This window comes from Myotis nattereri (assembly GCF_964212035.1).
Source record: "Myotis nattereri genome assembly, chromosome: 7".
In the NCBI taxonomy this organism is placed as follows: Eukaryota; Metazoa; Chordata; class Mammalia; order Chiroptera; family Vespertilionidae; genus Myotis; species Myotis nattereri.
In genome coordinates, this window is record NC_138082.1 from 76,343,237 (window position 1) to 76,366,677 (window position 23,441).

At 43.5% G+C, this 23,441-nt stretch overlaps 1 protein-coding gene and 1 pseudogene across 2 annotated transcripts in view; both read left to right on the forward strand.

The window, feature by feature from the left end:
• Window positions 1-900, forward strand: LOC308522460 (CCR4-NOT transcription complex subunit 9-like; annotated as a pseudogene). Its single transcript has one exon. The product of its transcript is annotated as a CCR4-NOT transcription complex subunit 9-like (transcript).
• A 20,207-nt stretch (window positions 901-21,107) lies between these two features.
• Window positions 21,108-23,441, forward strand: part of MCM6 (minichromosome maintenance complex component 6) — a 37,284-nt gene continuing 34,950 nt past the window's right edge. The window contains exon 1 of the mRNA XM_081095134.1: window positions 21,108-21,279. Coding sequence (XP_080951260.1) covers window positions 21,173-21,279 — 107 coding nt within the window. The 5' untranslated portion in view covers window positions 21,108-21,172. The remainder of the gene's footprint in view (window positions 21,280-23,441) is intronic.

A 23,441-nucleotide genomic window follows, 5' to 3' on the forward strand; every position in this document is an offset into this window, starting at 1 on the left:
ATGCACAGTCTGGCGACGGCTGCGCCTGTGCCTACTGCACTGGCTCAAGTAGGTAGAGAAAAAATCTATCAGTGGATCAATGAGCTGTCCAGTCCTGAAACAAGGGAAAATGCTTTGCTGGAGCTAAGTAAGAAGCGAGAATCTGTTCCTGACCTTGCACCCATGCTGTGGCATTCGTTTGGTACTATTGCAGCACTTGTACAGGAAAGCGTAAATATTTATCCATCTATCAACCCACCCACCTTAACAGCACACCAATCTAACAGAGTTTGCAATGCTCTGGCATTACTGCAGTGTGTGGCATCACACCCAGAAACCAGGTCAGCATTTCTTGCAGCACACATTCCACTTTTTTTGTACCCCTTTTGACACACTGTCAGCAAAACGCGTCCCTTTGAATATCTTCGGCTAACCAGTCTTGGAGTTATTGGGGCTCTGGTGAAAACAGACGAGCAGGAAGTAATCAATTTTTTATTGGCAACAGAAATTATCCCTTTGTGTTTACGCATTATGGACTCTGGAAGTGAACTTTCTAAAACAGTTGCCACATTCATCGTTCAGAAGATCCTCTTAGATGACTCCGGTTTAGCTTATATATGTCAGACATATGAGCGTTTCTCCCATGTGGCCATGATCTTGGGTAAGATGGTCCTGCAGCTATCCAAAGAACCTTCCGCCCGTCTGCTGAAGCATGTAGTAAGATGTTACCTTCAACTCTCAGATAATCCCAGGGCACGTGAAGCACTCGGGCAGTGCCTCCCTGACCAACTGAAGGACACAACCTTTGCCCAGGTGCTAAAAGATGACACCACCACGAAACGCTGGCTTGCACAGCTGGTGAAGAACCTGCAAGAAGGCCAGGTCACTGATCCCTGGGGTATCCCCCTCCCCCCTCAGTAATCCTCTCCTGTCCCCTCCCACTACTCCCACAAGTTGGGAAGGGAGGGAGAACCTTCGAAGAAAACAGCTCAGGTTTTATTGCCGACTGGGAATAGACAACCTCAATGCTGAACTGCACTGGAGAAAAAGGGCAAGGTACTCCAGCTGAGGTATACGAGCTGCCATCTCAGGCTGCTTTGAGGACATGGGCTTCCTCTGCTACTCCCAGAAAATGGGCTCCTGACAGAAGTCTGCCACCACAGCCCCAGGAGGCAGTCAGCACCAGCAAAGGCTGTATTTGCAGCATGCCCAAGATCCTTCGGCCCCAACTCTACCTAGCCACTGGCAGGGAGAGGAGATGATGGTGATAGCAGCGGCACTCTAGGCATGGGAACGCCTGGGACCAAGCCATGTGGTGTCCGTTTTTTGTTTTGTTTTTGCATTTTGCCTTCCTGGAAGACTCAAGATGTGTCTCTTCATTCCCTCTCTCAGTATTTGTTTACTTTGGGATTTGTTTGTTTTTTTGTTTGTTTACATTTCAGAGAGAGGTGTGTTTGTGGACACAAGCTGTAATATTCAGCAAAACTTTGTCAATTGGCAGTGTTTACAATCTGTTAGCTGCATAAGCTCAATAAAAAGTTGGTCTGGGCATAACATCCCCTCCAGCAGGCCAATAGCTGCATGAACTATTGGGAAGAATGGGAGGCAGGGGAAAGAGATAATGCCAAAGGACAGAAGGAACCCAGCCACCCTTTTCCCTTCCCTTTCCCAGTCTTCTACCCTCAGTTCTGGATGCCACCAGGACCTTAACCTCATTTTTGGCTTCAGCTGCTAACTATTCCAAATTTCATTTTCCTCCCATTAAACTTAAAACAGACGTCTTAATTCATCAGGCTGACCTGGAAGGTTATGATATTGAGGGAGGCAGTGGTTCTCACCTATTCAAGTCCTCAAAGATCTTTCCTGGAAGACTTTTGTAAAGGGAGATGCCTGGAATTAAGATGATAGGCTACTTGATCCCATTCTTTCTTTGTTTTAGTGTGAATTTCTGCAGCTCCATCTGTCTTCATGATTGTACTTGAAACAGTATTAGCCAAATTGAGTTCATTTTATTCAGATTTAAGATAGATGGCTGAGTCCACTATCTTAGTCCATTCAGTCCTTTCTTTTTTACACATTCCCTTTTGATCTATGGGAATTACAGGGTTGCCACTAAAATTTTTTTCACTGTTCATATTGTGTTAGAGAACCCCACTTCCTTCTGTGGAGCTTTAGGCAACTCTACTCACAATCCAGGGTAAACTGCCTTGCTTTATCCCAATCCTTCCTCCTACCAACACCTGCTCTTGCTCTCTCATCCCCATCTCCATTGAAAGATGGGATTGTTAATTCACCTCTAGAGAGAGACCAAGTATATTCTCTTCACATCTCACACAACTGAAGGTGTCTGAACAAGTTTAGTCCATAAGAGGCAAGTTCAGAGAAATCTTTGCAGAGACAGTTCTGCCAACACAAGGGCTCTTTCAAACCGACTTTCACAAAGGGAGCCAGCCTTGTTAGTTGACTTCTGTCCCTTTAGAGCCAAGAAAGTTGTAATTGACTAGCCTAGATGTAGGAAGAGTAGGACAAGCACTTAATCCCCTGCCTTCCAAACTAAAGAGGAGGACCAAACTAGCTCTCAATAATCTCAAGCCTGAAGAGAAGAGGTCTTGGAGGAACAGAGAAGAAGAATGGACTGGATAGACATCTTGACTCCCTTCAGCCCATAGTTTGTATCTGAAGAGTCCAGCTAGGGTAACCCTAATTTTTGCCAAACATCTTCCTACTGAGCCAAAGTGTTCTCATCCCCGTCCACTGGGAAGCAGCTGAGGCTCAGGCCCTTGCTCCCTGAGAAATTGTTTCTCCATCTTTCTGTGCATTGGCCATATTACTGTGCCAATAGTGTCTTAATTCTTTTTCCATCTATTCTCAGCTGTCCTTGGACCCCATATAAGAGTTGCAGGGGAGGGATGGAAATGGTTATTATTCCTTGTAGTTGATCCTGATGTCATGTGTATAAAAAGATCCCTCCCCTCATTCTGTGTTTTCCATCCCTTGCAATTCTTCAACAGGATTGAAACATGCTTCTGTTTTTATTAAAAAAAAGAAAAGAAATATATTGTGGGAAAACTCAATCAATGTAATTCTCAACAAAAAACTGTTGAAAGCTTTCCATGCAAGGTCAGACAATACAAAAAATGTCTACTACCTCATATGTTATTTAAAAATGGAATCAGATCTGTTGAATAAGGCAAACAGAAAAGGAGAAAGAAAACGTGGATATAATTAACAGATGACATAACAGAATCATTTATATAGAATAAAAACAACCTATAGAAAACTAATCTACACTAATAAAAGACAAACATGAAAATTGACCATACCTTCGCTATGCCTTAAGCCACACCCACCAGCCAATCAAAGCAACTATATGCAAATTAACCCAACGAAGATGGCGGCCGGCAGCCACAGAGCTGGAGCAAGCAGTAGGCTTGGTTGCCCCAATGGTGGAGGAAGCCAACTTCCCACCTGCCAGGGCCGGCTCTGAGCTCCACTCAAAGCAACAAAGTTTCCATTATAGAAGGTAAATAAACCCTAGATAGCTGCTTTCAGCTGGCCATGGCCACAGAGCTGGAGCGAGCAGAAGGCTTTCCCTCCCACCCTGCCCTGGCCGGCCGGATATGAGCTCCTCTCAAGGCTACAAAGTTTCAATTATAGAAGGTAAATAAATCCCAGAATTCAAAAAAAGAAAAGAAATAAAGGAGAGGCTGGCAGCTTCTGTCGTGGGGGGGTGGGGGAAGGGGGACTTGGCAGCCTGAAAACGGCACTCAGCCCCTCACCTGGACTGGCCAGGCACCCCAGTGGGGACCCCAACCTTGATCTGGGGTACCTTTCAGGGCAAACCAGCCGGCCCCACCTGTGCACCAGGCTTCTATCCTATATAATAAAAGGGTAATATGCAAACTGACCCTAATAGCAGAAAGACTGGGAATGACTGGTCACTATGACACACACTGACCACCAGGGGGCAGACGCTCAATGCAGGAGCTTCCCCCTGGTGGTCAGTGCGCTCCCACAGGGGGAGCTCTGCTCAGCCACAAGACAGGCTGATGGCCGCCAGTACAGTGGTGGTGGTGGGAGCCTCTCCCGCGTCCTCAGCAGCACTAAGGATGTCAGACTGCAGCTTAGGCCTGCTCCCTGCTGACAAGTGGACATCTCCCAAGGCCTCTCGGGCTGCCAGAGGGATGTCTGACTGCCCCCAGGGAGAAGGCCTAAGCCAGCAGGTGGTCATCCCCCGAGGGGTCCCTGCAAGAGGGCACAGGCCGGGCTGAGGGATTCCCCCTCGAGTGCACAAATTTTTGTGCACCGGGCCTCTAGTCCCATATAATAAAACCCTAATATGTAAATAGACCAAATGGTGGAATGACTGGTGGAACGACCAGTCACTATGATGTTCACTGACCACCAGGGGGCAGACACTCAACACAGGAGTGTCTGCATTGAGAGTCTTCCACCCACCACCCACCCCCAGCTCCCCTCGCCACCAAGAGGGAGGCAACCGGCAGTGGTGATAGGTGGGGGGCGGGGCTGGCATTGTCCTATGCACTAAAAGGTAGCTGGTTCAATTCCTGGTTAGGACATATGACCAGCTTGTAGGCTTCATTCTCTGGTAGGGGATATGCCTCCTAGTACTACACTAGGAAATTTTAGAAAATCTGTAATTCTCAAAAACACTCACAAAAATAAATATTATTATTCTCATGTTAGGGACAAAAAAAATATTGGTGATATTTAGCCTGGAACTTAGATTGCCCTAATTTAAAAGTCTGATCTTTTTTTCCCATTATGCAATACTGCCTCTTAAAATCACTCATTCAACAAATAATTATTGAGTGGCTATTATGTACCACATTGCGGCAGGTACCAGATGTACAGAGATAAATTTATGTCATTGTATCCTCACCTCCCAGCCCACTAGGACAGAAATAAGAATTATTAACAAATAACTGCAACATAATGTAATAAGCGCTATGAAAGGAGTATATTAAAAATAGCACACATAAGTAGCAATGTTGACTCTGTGTAACATAGCAAACAATCAAAGAAGGCTTCATTTAGAAGAAAAAAATGCTAGCACATAGTACAGCTTGTTTAAATATTTGATGTACTCTTAAATTGAAGCTACAGAAAGAGTAGTATTTGCAGATGGAGAATCAAGATAAAATATTGCCCGGCTGGTGTGGTTCAGTGGTTGAGCATCGACCTATGAACCAGGAGGTCCACAGTTCAATTCCCGGTCAGGGTACATGCCTGGGTTGCAGGCTCAACCCCCAGTCAAGGTCGTGCAGGAGGCAGCTGATCGATGATTCTCTCTCATCATTGATGTTTCTATGTCCCTCTCTCTCCCTTCCTCTCTGAAATCAATATTTAATTTTTTTAAATGTTCTAGAGAGAAAGAAGCCATATTTGCAAAAATATAAAGTTTCAGAAAGTCCTTAGCAGTGTAACATAGCTAAGAAATAAGATGCTTGTGACAAGTGGTAAAGAAGCAAAAACAGACCAGATCAGGGAGGCTCTCATATGCAATGCTAAAACTGAGCTTTATTCTGAAAGAAACTGAGAGCATTTCTTGGAGTTTAATCAGGCCACTATTTTACAAACATTATCTTGTCAAATCTGGAAGAATGGATCTGGAGACAGGGACAACCTTTAGAGGCTACCACAAATAGTTCAGTTAATATAATTCATAATCTCTTAGCTTCAGACTCCTATATTTAATTACCTACCTGACATTTTTGGTATCTTATAAATATTTCTAGCCTAAATGTCTAAAAACAATATCTTGATTTCTCCACCAAATTTGTGTGCTCCCCGCCCAATCTCTCAGTAATAATACAATCAAGCAAGCTACTCAGACCAGCAACCTTGGTTCATTCTTGATTTCTCCCTCTCCCTTAACCACCATATTAAAACCAATTATTATTGATTATTCCCAAAATATATCTCAAATAAATTCATTTATTTCCAGTTCCATTGCCATCACTTATCCCAAGGCATCACTGCTCAACTGGAATACTGCAATATCTCCCAACTGGACACCCTGATATTTTCTATAATATCAGTTGACTAGAGGCCCAGTGCACGAAAATTGTGCACCAGGGGTTGGGGGAAAGGGGGGTTCTCCCTCAGCCCAGCCTGCACCCACTCACAGTCTGGGAGCCCTCAGGGGATGTCAGACATCCTTAGCACTGCTGCAGAGGCAGGAGAGGCTCCCAACACCACTGCCACTGCTGCTTCTGGCTCAATGGCGCACCCCCTGTGGGAGCACAATGACCACCAGGTGGCAGCTCCTGCATTGAGCATCTGCCCCCTCGTGGTCAGTGCATGCAATAGAGACCGGTCATTCCACCGTTCTGTCAATTTGCATATTAGCCTTTTATTATGTAGTATTTCCTCAAAGCACTTATTATAACTGACAATTTTTAAAAATCTGTTTGCTAGAAAATTGTCTCACTCCCCTATTAGAATGCTTTCATAAAGTCAAGAACCATCAACTGTCTTGTTTATTGTTGTTTTACTTCGGTACTCTAGCATCAACCACGTCAATAAAAATTATATTAACAAAGCTCAGCACACATTTACTATGTACCAGGAACTACTTTATGTGTTTTACATATATTAAGTCATTTAATCCGCACACAGCCTGTGACATAGGTACTCTATTATCTCAATTTTACAGGAAAAAACTAAGGTACACATAGTTATCTAATCTGCCCAAGGTCACCCAAAAAGTAACTGGCAGAACCAAGAATCAAGCCTAGGCAACCTGGAGACCCTCCTCTTGACCTATAGTACCTCTTTTGGTAGAAGCTCAATAAATATTTCTTGACGAAATAAACAAGTGAGATAAAAGAGGATCAGCTTTAGGGCACATGTTGAATTTGAAGTACTTAGAGAAGGCTGTAAACTACAGTGTGATAAGTAGTTATAAATTGAGATAATCATTCAAAGAAGTTATCAGGTTCTACCAGAAGCCACCTATCACATGCAAGCTGCTGAATAAAAAGCGATTATATGATTTAAAAAGTTAGATGTGCTCTTAAACTGCAACCATTTTGATCCAACTCTGTTATAAAAACATGTTTTAACAGGGAACAGAATGCCCCATTGAGCTTGATGGTACCTATGAAAAATTCTGATTGCTAACACTAATTGAATTACTTTCCTTCCTTTATGTAGTATTCAATATCTATATAAATGTCAAGCTTATATTTTGTTAAAATACAAAAGTACAGAAATTTATTTTTAATTTGAAAAATGATACCAAAAATCCATTTAATAAACCATGAGAATGACAAGAAAATATCTAAAAAAGAAGAGTGGGAGAAACCAAGATGGCGGCATAGGTAAACACCGGAAATTGCTGCCTCCCACAACAACTTCAAAAATACAACAAAAAGACAAAACGGACATCATCCAGAACTACAGGAAGGCTGGCTGAGTGGAAATTCTACAACTAGAAGGAAAGAGAAAAGCACACTGAGACCCAGAGGAGGTGCGGAAGTGCCGAGGTACGGAGGCTCGAGCATGCGTGGAGAGGGGCGGGCATATGAGGACGCGGCTGTCTTTTTGAATCGGGAGAGAGTCACAAACTCCCGACTGCTCTGAACTCCGGTTCCAGGAAGTCTCTGGGGACCCAGGACTCATAAGGGGAGAAACTGGACTGTCTGGCAGCAGGCAGAATTCGGAACTTGAGGGCGGCATTCCCTCAGAGGTGCTTGCAGCAATTACCGGGACACTGGGACACACAGCCCCTTAGGGCAGGGCTGAGAATCAGCCATAGCTGCTTGCTCCGCCCTTTGATTCTCTGAGACCCCGTCCCACCCAGGCTGCGGCAGAGGCTTTTGCATATGAATGCCCTGGCCCTTTGCAACCTGAAAATTACCTAACAAATTGCAGCTGGGCCAGACAGACCCAGAACTACCAGGAGAAGGCCCCAAGGACCCACAGCAGCTTGCATTGCTTCACAGCTGGGCCTCATCTGGGCACCTTCAAACCCCAAAAAAGGAAGGGGAATCTGCAGTTCTCTTCATAGCTCCTGCTGGGTAACCTCAGGCAGAGGCTAAATTAGCACCTCCTTAGATCCAAGAGCCAGTGTACCCAGTGGTCAGAGTGGGACCATCCAGATTACAACTCCTCAGATCCATAAGGGACACACTCAGGGGGCAGACTCAGTGAGCACCAAAGCCCCACTGAAGCAAGTCTTGCCCCAGAAGGGTGTCTTCAGCTCAGAAGTTCTCCCACTGCAGACACAGCTGATTCTCACAGCCAATTGGCCTGGAGGTCAATTCATCCCAGTGATCCTACAACAATCAAGGTATAACTACAACAAGACTGTGCACAAAGCCCACAAGAGGGTGCACCAAGAGTGTCCACCTCAGGTAACTAGGGAGGCTGAGCCACTGGGCCCTACAGGACACCTTGCACACAAAACCACTCTACCAACACAGGGAAGCATAACAAATGCGGAGACAAAGAAACAGGTCACAAATGACAGAAATGGAGGAAAGCAAACGACTGGATATAGAGTTCAAAACCACGTTTATAAGGTTTTTCAAGAATGTTATGGAAACCGCCAATAATGAATATGAAGAAAGACCAACTAGAAATTAAGCATACACTGACTGAAATAAACAATAATATACAGAGATCCAACAGCAGACAAGAGGATCTCAAGAATCAAGTCAAAGATTTGAAATACGAAGAAACAAAAAATACCCAACTGAAAAAGAAAAAAGAAAAAAGAATCCAAAAATATGAAGATAGTGTAAGGAGCCTCTAGGACAGCTTCAAGCGTACCACCATCAGAATTATAGGGGTACTCGAAGAAGAGAGAGGGCAAGATATTGAAAAGCTATTTGAAGAAATAATGACAGAAAACTTCTCCTACCTGGTGAAAGAAATAGACTTACAAGTCCAGGAAGCGCAGAGAACCCCAAACAAAAGGAATCCAAAGAGGACCACACCAAGACACATCATAATTAAAATGCCAAGAGCAAAAGACAAAGAGAGAATCTTAAAAGCAGCAAGAGAAAGACAGTCAGTTACCTACAAAGAAGTACACATACGACTGTCAGCTGATTTCTCAACAGAAACCATGCAGGCCAGAAGAGAGTGGCAAGAAATATTCAAAGTGATGAATAGCAAGAACCTACAACCAAGATTACTTTATCCAGCAAAGCTATCATTCAGAATAGAAGGTCAGATAAGAAAAAGCTAAAGGAGTTCATCACCACCAAAGCAGCATTATATGAAATGCTGAAAGGTATTCTTTAAGAAGAGGAAGAAGAAAAAGGAACTCTTACCATTTGCCACAGCATGGATGGATCTGGAGAGCATTATGCTAAGTGAAATAAGCCAATCAGAGAAGGATAAATATCACATGATCTCACTCATTTGTGGAATATAATAAACAACATAAACTTATGAACAAGGCCTGATCCAGAGACGGAGAGGCATTGATTGGACTGTCGGGCCTTGGAGGGAAGGTAGGGGAGGGTGGGGGTAAGGGGGAAAGATCAACCAAAGGACTTATATGCAAGCATATAGGCCTAACCAATGACATGGACAACGGTGGGGGGGTGAGGGCATGAGCGGGGGGAGGGGGGATAGGGGGGAACGTGGTGATAAGGATACATATGTAATATCTTAATCAATAAAATATATATTAAAAAAAGAAAAAAGAAGAGTGGAAGCACACTTTTCCTACTAGTTATCAAAAAAAGTTACCGAAATTAATAGGAGGTACAAGTAAAAAAAAAAAAAAAAAAGAACAATAAAAGAAAACAGAGTCCAAAAAATAACCCAAGTATATGTAAATTGCAAAATTAAATGTAAAAACAAATGAAAATTTGATTAAACAATAATGGACAACATAGACATAAAAGATGCTTAGCATCAACAGACTTCCATTAAATATAAATTTAATTAATGAGAGATCACTTTTTACAACCTGATTGGATAGAATAAAAGATGGGAAATGGGTGCTCTCAAACACTATAAGTAGGAAAGAAAATGGGCACAAACTTTTGAAAAGAGTAATTGAGGAATTAGAGTATTTATGACTAAGTAACCCTATTTCTAAAAAGTTAGATTTAAGGGAAAATTGGATAAGCATACTAACATGGAGATCACAACAGTATTACTTTTAAAAGTTACTAAATGATCCACAATCCAACTTTTGGGTATTATATATCCAAAAGAATTAATAATCTTTTAAAAATATATATATATTTTACTGATTTTTTACAGAGAGGAGGGGAGAGAGATAGAGAGTTAGAAACATCAATGAGAGAGAAACATCAATCAGCTGCATCCTGCATACCTCCTACTGGGGATGTGCCCACAACCAAGGTACATGCTCTTGACCAGAATCGAACCTGGGACCTTTCAGTCCACAGGCTAATGCTCTATCCATTGAGCCAAAACAGTTAGGGCACAATTAATAATCTTAAAGAGATATTTGCACATCCATGCTCACTGAAGTCTCCTATATAATACAAGGATAATATGCAAATTGACCCTACCAGCAGAACAACTGGGAATGACCGGTTGCTATGACATGAACTGACCACCAGGGAACAGACGCTCAACGCAGGAGCTCCCCCTGGTTGTCAGTGTGCTTCCACTGGGGGAGCGCTGTTCAGCCAGAAGCAGGCTCATGGCTGGCCAGTGCAGCGGCGGTGACGGGAGCCTCTCCCACCTCCGTGGCCAGCCCTAAGGATGTCTGTGGCCAGACATCCCCTGAGGGCTCCTGGTCTGCCAGAGGGATGCCTGATGTCAGCTTAGGCCCAATCTCCAGGAAGTGGGCCTAAGCTGGCAGGTGGACATCCCCCAAGGGCTCCCAGACTACTAGAGGGCGCAGGCTGTGCTGAGGGATACCCCACCCCCCGAAGTGCACAAATTTTTATGCACCAGGCCTCTAGTTATTCATAATAACAAGTGGTGGAAAAAATCTAAATGTCCATTGGCAGATGAATGGATAAAAAAAATACAATGGACTATTATTCAGTCTTAAAAAAAAATTCTGTCATATGTTACAACATGGATGAACCTTGAGTACATAATACTAAGTAAAATAAGACAGTTACAGGACAAATACTGCATGATTCCATATGAGGTATCTAAAGTAGTCAAACTCTTAGAAACAAAGTAGAATAGTGGTTGCCAAGAGCTGTAGGAGAGTAAAAGGGGAGTTGTTGTTCAATGAGCAGAGTTTCAATTTTGTAAGATGAAAAAGTTCCAGAAATCTGTTGCCTGACAGGTGCATACACTTAACACAACTGTATTATATACACTGGGGAGAGCAGAGTTGGTGGGGCAAAGTGGAGGTGGAGGTTAGGGGGAAGGGGGGACATCTGTAACAATATTACATGGTTAAGATGGTAAATTTTATGTTTTTTTACAATGAAAAAAATCAATAAAAATATAAATATCCATCAGCTGGGAACTGATCATATTAGAAACATACAGTGAAATACCAGATAGCCATAAAAGATTATAATATCAATATTTATTCAGTCATATCCACAGCCCATTCTAAGATAAAAAAAAAAAAGTTTACAGGTCAGCATTTGAGATCTTGCTTTCTAGCATATATTGTCAGTTTGGCTCAAATAAACTCTTACAAAGTTTTTTTAAAAATTTTTTTACAAAAAAGCAAAGTAGTATGATACCATACATACATGTCTGCACCTATAAGAGGGAGATATCTGTAAGGATATTCAACAAAATATAACAGTGATATCTCTAGGTACTAAGATCAAAGATTACCTTTATTTTCCTTTGTTTTTAAGAACAATGAATATGTATTTTATGAGTGGCAAAGGATAGTTCAAGAGAAGAAGGGACTGCCACCATTGGTTCCAGAATGCTCGGGTGGAATTTTACATTTCTCTCATTATGTGTCTGGCATATATTGGGAGATTAATAATTATTTGAGAGGCAGGATGAGCAGTGGTCAAGAGCTCAGTAATGAGACAGACCTGGATTTGAATCTCAGCTCCAAAATTTATTGGTCAAGGACTTCAAGTCTTATTGAACTTCACTGAGTCCCAATTTCTTCAACTATAAATATCACGTAACAATACTTATAGAATTGCAGGGAAAATTTACATAAAGCACTTTAACATCATTCCCGGCTCAGAGGAAACTCTCAATAAAATGCTGGCTGTCATTACCACTTATTAACTTGATTTACACTGGAAGAGTTCACAAAACAAGAACTAATCATCTATAGAAGTCTATACTGCTAAATATACTGAAAATTCCAACTGCATTAAAAACGAGAGACAGTCTGAGGAATAGCAGCTGTGTGTGAAGCCTCCCCCACCAGTCAGAGGAGCCACCACAGCGGTGAACAGCACCCACCACAGGAACTGCTACCAACTGAGGAGCAGCTGCTACCACAACCGCCTGAGGAGCAACCGCAGCCCAAGGAGCCACTGCCACCCAGGGAGCAGCCACTGAAGGACTCAACATCTAGATATGTTGGTGAGATCTAACATTGGTAGACAAAGAAACCCCCAAAGGAAAGAAACGGAAGACTTGCAGAAAAGCAGCTAAGTGAAACCGAGGCATGCAGCATGACAGAAAAAGAATTCAGATTAAGGGTCCTAGAATGCATAAACCGAATGAAGGAAAAAATCAACAACTTATGCAAGACGCAAGAAGAAACAGATGAAAAAATCAATAAATTATGTAAGAACCAAGAAGAAATGAAGAGTGATATAGCTGCAATAATAAACACCATTGAAAGTTTCAATAGTACACTAGGAGAAGCGGAGGACCGAATTAGCGAATTAGAAGACAGGGAAACAAAACACACCCAGACTGAACAGCAATTGGAGAAAAAAATTAAAAGACAAAAGGAGAGCCTAAGGGAGCTATGGGACAACATGAAACGAAACAACATATGAATAATAGGGGTGCCAGAACAACCGAAAGAGGAAAAAGACTTAGAAAACCTATTTGAAGAAATAATATCAGAAAACTTCCCTGAGGTGGGGAAGAAAAAAGTCACACAAGCACAGAGAGGCCCAAACAAGGTGAACCCGAAAAGACCCACACCAAGATACATCATAATTACAATGGCAAATGTTCAGGACAAAGAGAGAATCTTACAGGCTGCAAGAGAGAGACAGAAAGTTACATACAAGGGATCTCCCATTATTAGATGATTTCTCAACAGAAACACATCAGGCCAGAAAAGAACGGACGGAAATTTACAAAGTGATGGAAAGCAAAGGACTGGATCCAAGAATACTCTATCTAGCAAGGCTATCATTCAAAATTGAAGGGGAAATAAGAAGCTTCACAGACAAAAAAAAGCTAAGGGAGTTTATCACCACCAAGCCAGCAATGCAAGAAATGCTAAAGGTACTGGTGTAAAAAGAAGAAATAAAAAAATCAGAAAGAAAGCAGCCACACACAAAAAGAAATGGCTACAAACAAGTACCTTTCAATAACAACTTTAAATGTAAATGGACTAAATGGTCCAATCAAAAGACATCGAGTGGCTGAATGGATAAAAAAACATGACCCATATATTTGCTGTCTACAAGAGACTCACCTCATTAGAAGGGACTCACACAGACTGAAAGTGAAGGGATGGAAAAATATCTTTCAGGCAAATGGAACTGAAAAGAAAGCTGGGGTAGCAATACTTATATCGGACAAAATAGACCTCAAAGTGAAGGCCATAACAAGAGATAAGGAAGGCCACTTCATAATACTAAAGGGATCAATTCAACAAGAAGATATAACCCTGGTAAACATATATGCACCCAATGCAGGAGCACCCAAATACATAAAAAAAAACTCCTAGAAGATATCAAACGAGAGATCGACAACAATACAATCATAGTAGGGGAATTTAATACACCACTGACTTTACTGGATAAATCCTCTAGACAAACAATCAGTAAAGAAACAGCAATCCTAAATGACTCACTAGATCAGATGGACTTAATTGGCATCTTCAGAACACTTCACCCCAAAGCCACAGAATATACATTCTACTCACGTGCTCATATGACACATTCAAAAATAGACCACATATTGGGTCACAAAAAAAGTCTCCCCAAATTCAAGAAGATTGAAATCATACCAAGCATCTTCTCAGACCACGATGGCATAATATTAGAAATAAACTACAATAAAAACAACCAAAAATACTCAAACACCTGGAAGCTGAATAGCATGCTATTAAATATTGATTGGGTTACCAGTGAGATCAAAGAAGAAATTAAAAACATCCTGGAAACTAATGACAATGAAAACACAACAATCCAAAACCTATGGGACACAATGAAAGCAATCCTGAGAGGGAAGTTTATAGCTCTACAGGCCTATCTCAAAAAAACAAGAACAAATGGTAGTAAATCATCTAACTCTACAACTCAAAGAATTAGAAAGAGAGCAACAAGAAAACCCCAGAGTGAGCAGAAGGAAGGAGATAATAAAGATTAGAGCAGAAATAAATGACATAGAGACCAAAAAAAAAAATACAGAAAACCAATGAAACCAAGAGCTGGTTCTTTGAAAGGATAAACCAGATTGACAAACCTCTAGCCAGGCTCACCAAGAAGCAAAGAGAGAGGACCCAAATAAACAAAATCAGAAATGATAGAGGAGAAATAACAACAGACCCCACGGAAATACAAATGATTGTTAAAAAATACTATGGACAACTCTACTCCAACAAACTAGACAACCTGGAGGAAATGGACAAATTCCTAGAAAAATACAACATTCCAAAACTCAATCAGAAAGAATCTAAAAATCTCAATAGGCCAATAACTACGGAAGAAATTGAAGCAGTCATCAAAAAGCTTCCAGCAAACAAAAGCCCAGGACCAGACGGCTTCACAGGGGAGTTTTACCAAACATTCAAGGAAGAACTAAAACCTATCCTCCTCAGACTACTACAAAAAATTCAAGAGGAAGGAACACTTCCAAGCTCCTTCTATGAAGCCAGCATCACCCTAATACCAAAACCAGGTAAAGACAACACAATGAAAGAGAATTATAGGCCAATATCCCTCATGAACATAGATGCCAAAATCCTCAACAAAATCTTAGCAAATCGGATCCAGCAGTACATCAGAAAGATCATACACCATGACCAAGTAGGATTTATCCCAGGGATGCAAGGATGGTACAATAACCGCAAATCAATAAACGTGATACATCACATAAACAAATTGAAAGAAAAAAAACACATAGTCATATCAATTGATGCAGAAAAAGCATTTGACAATATCCAACACCCATTTTTGATAAAAACTCACAGCAAGGTGGGAATAGAAGAATCATACCTCAACATAATAAAAGCCATATATGACAAGCCCAGAGCCAACATCATACTCAATGGACAAAAACTAACACCATTTGCCCTAAGAACAGGAACAAGACAGGGATGCCCACTCTCACCACTCCTGTTCAACATAGTACTGGAAGTATTAGCCATTACAATTAGACAAGAAGAAGAAATAAAAGGCATCCAAATTGGAAAAGAGGAAGTAAAACTGTCCTTATTTGCAGACGACATGATATTATTCATACAAAACCCTAAAGACTCCATCAAAAAACTACAAGACTTCATACATGAATATGGCAATGTAGCAGGATACAAAATTAACCCCAAGAAATCTGATGCATTTCTATACACCAATAGTGAACTTTCAGAAAGAGAGATTAAAAATACAATCCCATTTACCATCGCACCAAAAAAATTAAGCTACCTAGGAATAAACTTAACTAAAGAGGTAAAAGACCTCTACTCAGAAAACTATAGGATGTTGAAAAAAGAGATAGAGGAAGACATAAACAGATGGAAGAACATACCGTGTTCATGGATTGGTAGAATCAACATCATTAAAATGTCCATACTACCCAAAGCAATCTATAAATTCAATGCACTTCCCATTAAAATACCAACAGCATACTTCACAAATCTAGAACGATCGCTCCAAAAATTCATCTGGAATTAAAAAAAGACCCTGAATAGCTGCAGCGATCCTGAGAAAGAACAAAGTAGGTGGGATCTCAATACCAGATATTAAGTTGTATTACAAAGACACTGTTCTCAAAACTGCCTGGTACTGACACAAGAACAGACATATAGATCAATGGAATCGAATAGAGAGCCCAGAAATCGGCCCGAACCAATATGCTCAATTAATATTTGACAAAGGAGGCAAGAACATACAATGGAGCCAAGATAGCCTCTTCAATAAATGGTATTGGGAAAATTGGACAGATACATGTAAGAAAATGAAACTAGACCACCAACTTACACCATACACAAAAATAAACTCAAAATGGATAAAGGACTTAAATGTATGACAGGAAACCATAAAAATTCTAGAAGAATCCAAAGGCAACAAAATCTCAGACATATGCCGAAACAATTTCTTCATTGATACAGCTCCTAGGGCACTTGAAACTCAAGAGAAAATAAACAAATGGGACTACATCAAAATAAAAAGCTTCTGCACAGCAAAAGAAACCATCAATAAAACAACGAGAAAACCCACTGCGTGGGAAAACATATTTGCCAATGTCATATCTGATAAGGGCCTAATCTCCAAAATTTATAGCGAACTCATACAACTCAACAAAAGGAAGATAAACAATCGGATCAAAAAATGGGCAAAGGACCTAAATAGACACCTTTCAAAAGAGGACATTCAGAAAGCCAAGAGACATATGAAAACATGCTCAAAGTCACTAATCATCCGAGAGATGCAAATCAAAACAACAATGAGGTACCATCTCACACCTGTCAGACTGGCTATCATCAACAAATCAACAAACAACAAGTGCTGGAGAGGATGTGGAGAAAAAGGAACACTCGTGCACTGCTGGTGGGAATGCAGACTGGTGCAGCCACTATGGAAGACAGTATGGAGTTTCCTCAAAAAACTAAAAATGGAACTCCTGTGATTCCACTTCTAGGAATATATCCCAAGAAACCAGAAACACCAATCAGAAAGGATATATGCACCCATATGTTCATAGCAGCACAATTCACCACAGCTAAGATCTGGAAACAGCCTAAGTGCCCATCAGTAGATGAATGGATTAGAAAACTGTGATATATCTACACGATGGAATACTATGCTGCTGTAAAAAAGAAGGAACTCTTACCATTTGGAACAGCATGGATGGAACTGGAGAGCATTATGCTAAGTGAAATAAGCCAGTCAATGAAGGAAAAATACCACATGATCTCACTCATTCATGGATAATAAAGACCATTATAAACTTATGAACAATAATAGATACAGAGGCAGAGCTGCCTCAAACAGATTGTCAAACTGCACCGGGAAGGCCGGGAAGGGTTGGGGGGCAGGAGGGAGGGGGTAAGATATCAACTGAAGGACTTGTATGCATGCATATAAGCATAACCAATGGACATAAGGCACTGGGGGGTAGGGGAGGCCAGGAGATTGTCAAGGGCAGGGGGAAAAAGGAGACATATGTAATACTCTTTGTAATACTTTAAGCAATTAGACAATAAAATAAAATAAAAAATAAAATAAAATAAAATAAATAAATAAATAAATAAAATAAAATAAAGGAAGAAAAGAAAAAGAACTTTATGCATATATGCATTACCCAAGGACACAAACAATAGGGTGGTGAAGGTCTGGGGTGGGGTGGGATCTGGGTGGAAGAGGGCAATGAGGAGATAAAAAGGGAGTGGACATCTGTAATACTCTCAACAATAAAGACATAAAAATAAATAAATAAATAAAACATGACTTTTCAGGACTGGCCATAGGCTTTACCTGGCAGGACTCACAGGGGTAAGCTGTCTTCTCCACACTGAGTGGATCACTGGAATTGATGGCGAACAGGGCCACTCCTTCCACCTCTTGAATCTCAGACCCTTGTATTCTACCTAACGGGCACCGTGCATGTTACAATGGTTGTTGGTTTAGGGTTATATACCACGTCCTGGAGGTGATATCTCCAGTGGTCATACTCCTCACATATTTATGTTCATTCTTTCCTAGGTCTCTTTTTCTGAGGCCCTGGGCAGAAGTCTTCTTCAGGTACCTCCTGTGAGGCCTCCTTATAGAAGAGAGAGGAACCTTGAAGATGCTTTTTCCCACTTGAACTCAGTATCCAGTACTTTTCCACTCCTAGTCATTCCCCTTCACCTCGGGATCTATAATGTTGCTGGTGCCCTTTTGTTCCGCGTTCCCTCAACAATGAGATGACGCCCATAGCCACACTCATCATTCCATGGGGGAAATGAAACAGAATCGGTCACCCTGGTTTTAGCCTCTTGCTTATCCATTGCACTAAATGATTAAAGGCTTAACTCTTTCATTTTTGGCTTGTTGTTTTAATCAGCTACTTGGCCACTTGACAACTCAGCTCTCTCCAAACTCAGCTGAGCTCCTGACACTGATACTATTACTTGGATCACCCAGAAGATTCAAGCTTTATATAGAGGGGCCTTTGAAGGTTCAGCCAAAACAACAGAGTGGAGCTATTGTGTAAGGAGGGGATATCACCTCCAGGACGGGTATATAACCCTAAATCAACAACCATTGTAACATGCATGGTGCGGGCTAAGTAGAGTACAAGGGTCTGAGATTCAAGAGGTGGAAGGAGTGGCCCTGTTTGCCATCTATTCCAGTGACTGACTTGGGAAATTTGGGCTACCTTTTCCACAGCTTGAGACTGGATCTAAAGATCCTGATTCTTAAAAAGTTAACACTTCTACCAGGAGACACAGTAGAACCCCATAAACTTGAAACTACAACTGCTGATCTGCCACTTTATGGTCCTCATGCCAGAACCCCAGAGACAAGGAAGAGTCATGATACGGACAGGTTTAATTGACCCGATCAGCAGGGGGAGGGAGGGCAGCTGTTATACAGTGGGGGTTAGGGGGAAAATGTTTGACACCAGATCATCAGGTAGGGCTTCTTCACATACAACCACTAACAAATTTTAGCCATGGCCTGAGGAAGACATGATGACTAAAGGCTCAGGCCCCTCAGGAATGAAGGTCTGCCTTACCCCACCAGGTAAGCCACCTAAAACAGTAAAGGTGCTGGCTGAGAGAAGAATCTAGAATGGGTGGAAGAGGAGGGAGTCATGATGAGTATCCCTTGTAGAATCAAGATCAGCTTCAGTTGCAAAGGCTGTAATTCATCCTACTAACCTTTCTCTTGTAAGTTTCCCCAAGAAAAGAGCCAACTAGCATCCTGGTGATGCTATTCCCAAACATAGTGGAGTTAATATACAAAGCAAGTGGATCTGAGAGGTGCAAGGATGAGCTGTGGTTGATGCTGTTGTTACTGATTGGGGTTACCAGCTGGGAGATGACAAGAAGAGGAGATGAGGAGACGTTGGTTTTTGTCTTCTTGAGGGAGATTTCAATCAAGAGACAAAGCGTAGAAAAGCAAGCAAGAATTTTTTATTGCAGCAAAAATATAGGAGAGTGAAACAAGGAAGGGCATAGAAGAAGCAACAGGTGAACTAGGCTGCCTTCGCTCACTGGGAGTCAGAGAATAGGGGGCCTTGGAGACAGGGAGTTAGCCTGGAACAAGCTGCTGCTGCCCATTGCTCCCCTGGTTTCAAGTCTCATGAGGTCCCTTACAAGTTAGGGGATACATTCCTGTGGGGGAAGGAGAAGGGAAAGGGAATATTCCCTGGGGGGGCAGCAACCTGGGACTGAGTGGCTGCTGTCCATTGCTCCTCTGGTTGCAAGTTGTATGGGGTCCCTCAGAGGATAGGGGATACATGGGGGTTGAGTCTGTCCTTGGGTGTTGTTGGCAAATAGCACTAATTGTATTTCTGTTATTTGGCTCCCTGAGTAGGGTGATTTAAGCTATCTACCCTCTGGGGAGGAGGGCAAACCATTTACTCTCAAGTGCCCTTGGTTTAAGGAAGACAGGATTTACTAGGTGTCTGCAAAATGCTGTTTAACTACCTGTCTTAGTTTCCCCAGTCTGCTTGTCCTGGAATTTTTCTAGCTTCTTACTATTCTATAACACTGTGAGGTGCCACCCAGATACCCGCTTCAGGAGTTCACTGCCCACCAGCCGCTGGGAGTGTTGGCTGTTGAAGGCTAACAGCCATAGCCTCTGGGAATTGCCTTTAACCAAAATAAGCTGCTTCACGTAGTTACACTTCTTCCCAGAGGGCACCCCTTATTCGATAACTCAGTGGTTCTCAACCTTCCTAATGCTGCGACCCTTTAGTACTGTTCCTCATGTTGTGGTGACCCCCAACCATAAAATTATTTTCGTTGCTACTTCACAACTGTAATTTTGCTACTGTTATGAATCAAAATGTAAATATTTGATATGCAGGATGTATTTTCATTGTTACAAATTGAACATAATTAAAGCATAGTGATGAATCACAAAAACAGTATGTAATTATATATGTGTTTTCCGATGGTCTTAGGCGACCCCTGTGAAAGGGTCGTTGGACACCCCAGGTTGAGAACCGCTGCCATAACTGGTTGATACAGGAGTCAAAGGCCCAGTCCCCATACCTTGATTTTCCCAGGTCAGCATTACCAGAATAACGATTCCAATTCTCCCCTCCCCATCCCAGGTACTGTTACCCAATGAGCGACGGGAGTCAAGCGCTCACACGGACACCGGGCACCGTGAGTTGGAGGAAGCGCTCGCCGTGGTTTCACCCCAGGACACCAGCCCGGCCTGCCCCAGGCGCCTCGCAGAGGGCCCGTGAAGCCCCATGTGGGCGGTGGGCCGCTCTCCGAGGCGCGCGACCCCTCGGTTCCGAACTCGCGCGGGCCCCACGCGCCGGGCACTGGCCTCCCGGGCTCCGGGAGGCTTTTTTTTTTTTTTAATATATTTTTATGAGAGGAAGGGAGGGGGAGAGATAGAAATATCCATGATGAGAATGGTGCTCTACAAACCAAATTCCCCAGGGACCCGAACACACTGCGCAGGCGCAAAAGCTGAACTCCGGCTTCCTTCGGGTCTTTGCATTTGGCGCGAAATCCCCGCGACGTGGGCGGGGCTCGGGGAGAAGCCGCGCTCATTGGGCAGGCTTGGCGCGAAATCGCCGAGTTCCTGCGCCACGATTGGCTCCGGCCGACGAGGAGGCGGGGCTGAGACGGCGGCGGCGGCGCGCGCGACGCGACTAGAGGCGGCGGAGTGTGACTGCGGTGTCCCCTCAGCGCTAAGCAGCGATGGACCTCGCGGCGGCCGCGGAGCCGGGCGCCGGCAGCCAGCACGTAGTGGTGCGCGACGAGGTGGCCGAGAAGTGCCAGAAACTCTTCCTGGACTTCCTAGAGGAGTAAGTCGCGGGCTGCCCTTCTTGGCGGAACTTCCCGCGCCGCCCCTCCCCACTTCCGGAGCCCGGGGAGCCCAGTGCCCGGCGCGTGGGGCCCGCGCCTCGGAGAGCGGCCCACCGCCCACATGGGGCTTCACGGGCCCTCTGCGAGGCGCCTGGGGCAGGCCGGGCTGGTGTCCTGGGGTGAAACCACGGCGAGCGCTTCCTCCAACTCACGGTGCCCGGTGTCCGTGTGAGCGCTTGACTCCCGTCGCTCATCCCCACCGTGGCGGCCGTGCGGCCCCGCGGCCCCAGTGGCCTGTGCAGACACCGAGGCGCGGCGGGGACCAGTCACTGTCCAGCGAGGCCACCCGCCGGCAGGTTCGGGCGGGAGGCCGAGCTGGCAGCGGAAGCCTGGCAGAGGCCTGAGGGCCCAGACAGCCGGGACCTCGGCAGCCGGGGCGCCGGGAGATGAAAGTCCTAGAGGGGACCCTGTGGTTTGACAGGTGCTCGGGGGAGCCCGGCTCCCATCCCTCCTTCCTTCCAGCCTCCATCCCCACCTTGCCTTTCCCCCGCGGGGCTGCTGGCCTCCCCTCACCCCTCCCGGGCTTCCCGCCGCCGCCGCCAGTTACTGCCTTACAGGTAGTGCAGATGGTCCCTTTCCGAGCACGGTGCCTCCGGGAGACGTGTAAACACCTGGGGATGTCCTATGAAATTCTTTTTGTTACTGTTACGTGAAATAGTGCATAGCATAAAGTTGACCACGTTAACCTTTTGTAAGCGTAGCGTTCGGTGGGTGGCTTTCCCCTTACCCGTGCAGCCATCCTGCAGCCCTCATCGCCATTCTTCCCCAGAACTCTTTTCCTCTTCCCACCGTCAGATTCTGCAGCCGTTAAACAGCAACTCCCCTCCTCCCCCCAGTACTTGGCCACCCCCGTTCTCTCTGCCTGTGGAGGTGACAGCGCCTCCTACGCTTGCAGTCATGCAGTATCCGTCCTTTTGTGACCAGCTTATTTCACTTAGCGTGATGTCTTCAAGGGGCATCCATGTTGTAGCATGTGCCAGAATCTCCTTTTTATTTATTATTTTTGTTTACTTATTTTTAAACATATATATAAATATATTTTATTGATTTTTTTTTTTTTTTTTTTACAGAGAGGAAGGGAGAGGGATAGAGAGTTAGAAACATCGATGGATGAGAGAGAAACATCAATCGGCTGCCTCTTGCACACCTACTGGGGATGTGCCCGCAACCAAGGTGCATGCCCTTGGCAGGAATCGAACCTGGGACCCTTCAGTCCGCAGGCCAACGCTCTATCCACTGAGCCAAACTGGCTAGGGCTTTAAATATATTTTTATTGATTTCATAGAGGAAGGGAGAGAGATCGAAACATCAATGATGAGAGAGAATCGCTGATCGGCTGCCTCCTGCATGCTCCCCACTGGGGATGGAGCCTGCAACCCGGGCATGTGCCCTGACCCAATACCGAAACCCTGACCTCCTGGTTCAGAGGTCGATGCTCAACCACTGAATCACACCGGCGGGGCCAGAATTTCCTTTTTAAAACTGAATAGTATTCCATTACATGTATATACACATTGTGTGTGTCTATTCATCTGTCCATGGACACTTGGGTTTTCACACTTCCACATTCATGAATACATCTACTGTCCTATGAAATTCTGATATACTTTAAACCATAATTGTATTTATAGTTCCCTACCTGTGGCACTGTTACTTTCTGCCTGGCAGGTATCCATCCTTCAAAGCCCAGCTAGACTCACGTCTCCTGTGAAACTGTACAAACCTTTCAGGCAGCACCAGTCTTTGCTTCCTTCATGTTCCCAATCATTTCCCATTATATCTGATAATAAAACCTCTTATACATATCTTTACCTGTCGGCCACTTCATTTTCATTGTAAATCCCATCCTTAACCCCACCTAGCCACCACACTGTATTACAAAGATTAGGGTTTTGTTTTAACAAATGATATAGTTGCCTTTACAACCTTGCAGTCAACATACACCTAGATGCTGGGGATAATGATGAACAAGACAGTCCTTGTACTTCATTGGAGAATAAAATGCACTTCCTTTTAAAATACCAACTTTGATTTGCCATCGCTTATGGAAAAAGCTCAAATTCTTCACAGCTCTTTTTCAGTTTCATTTTCCCCATCCAGG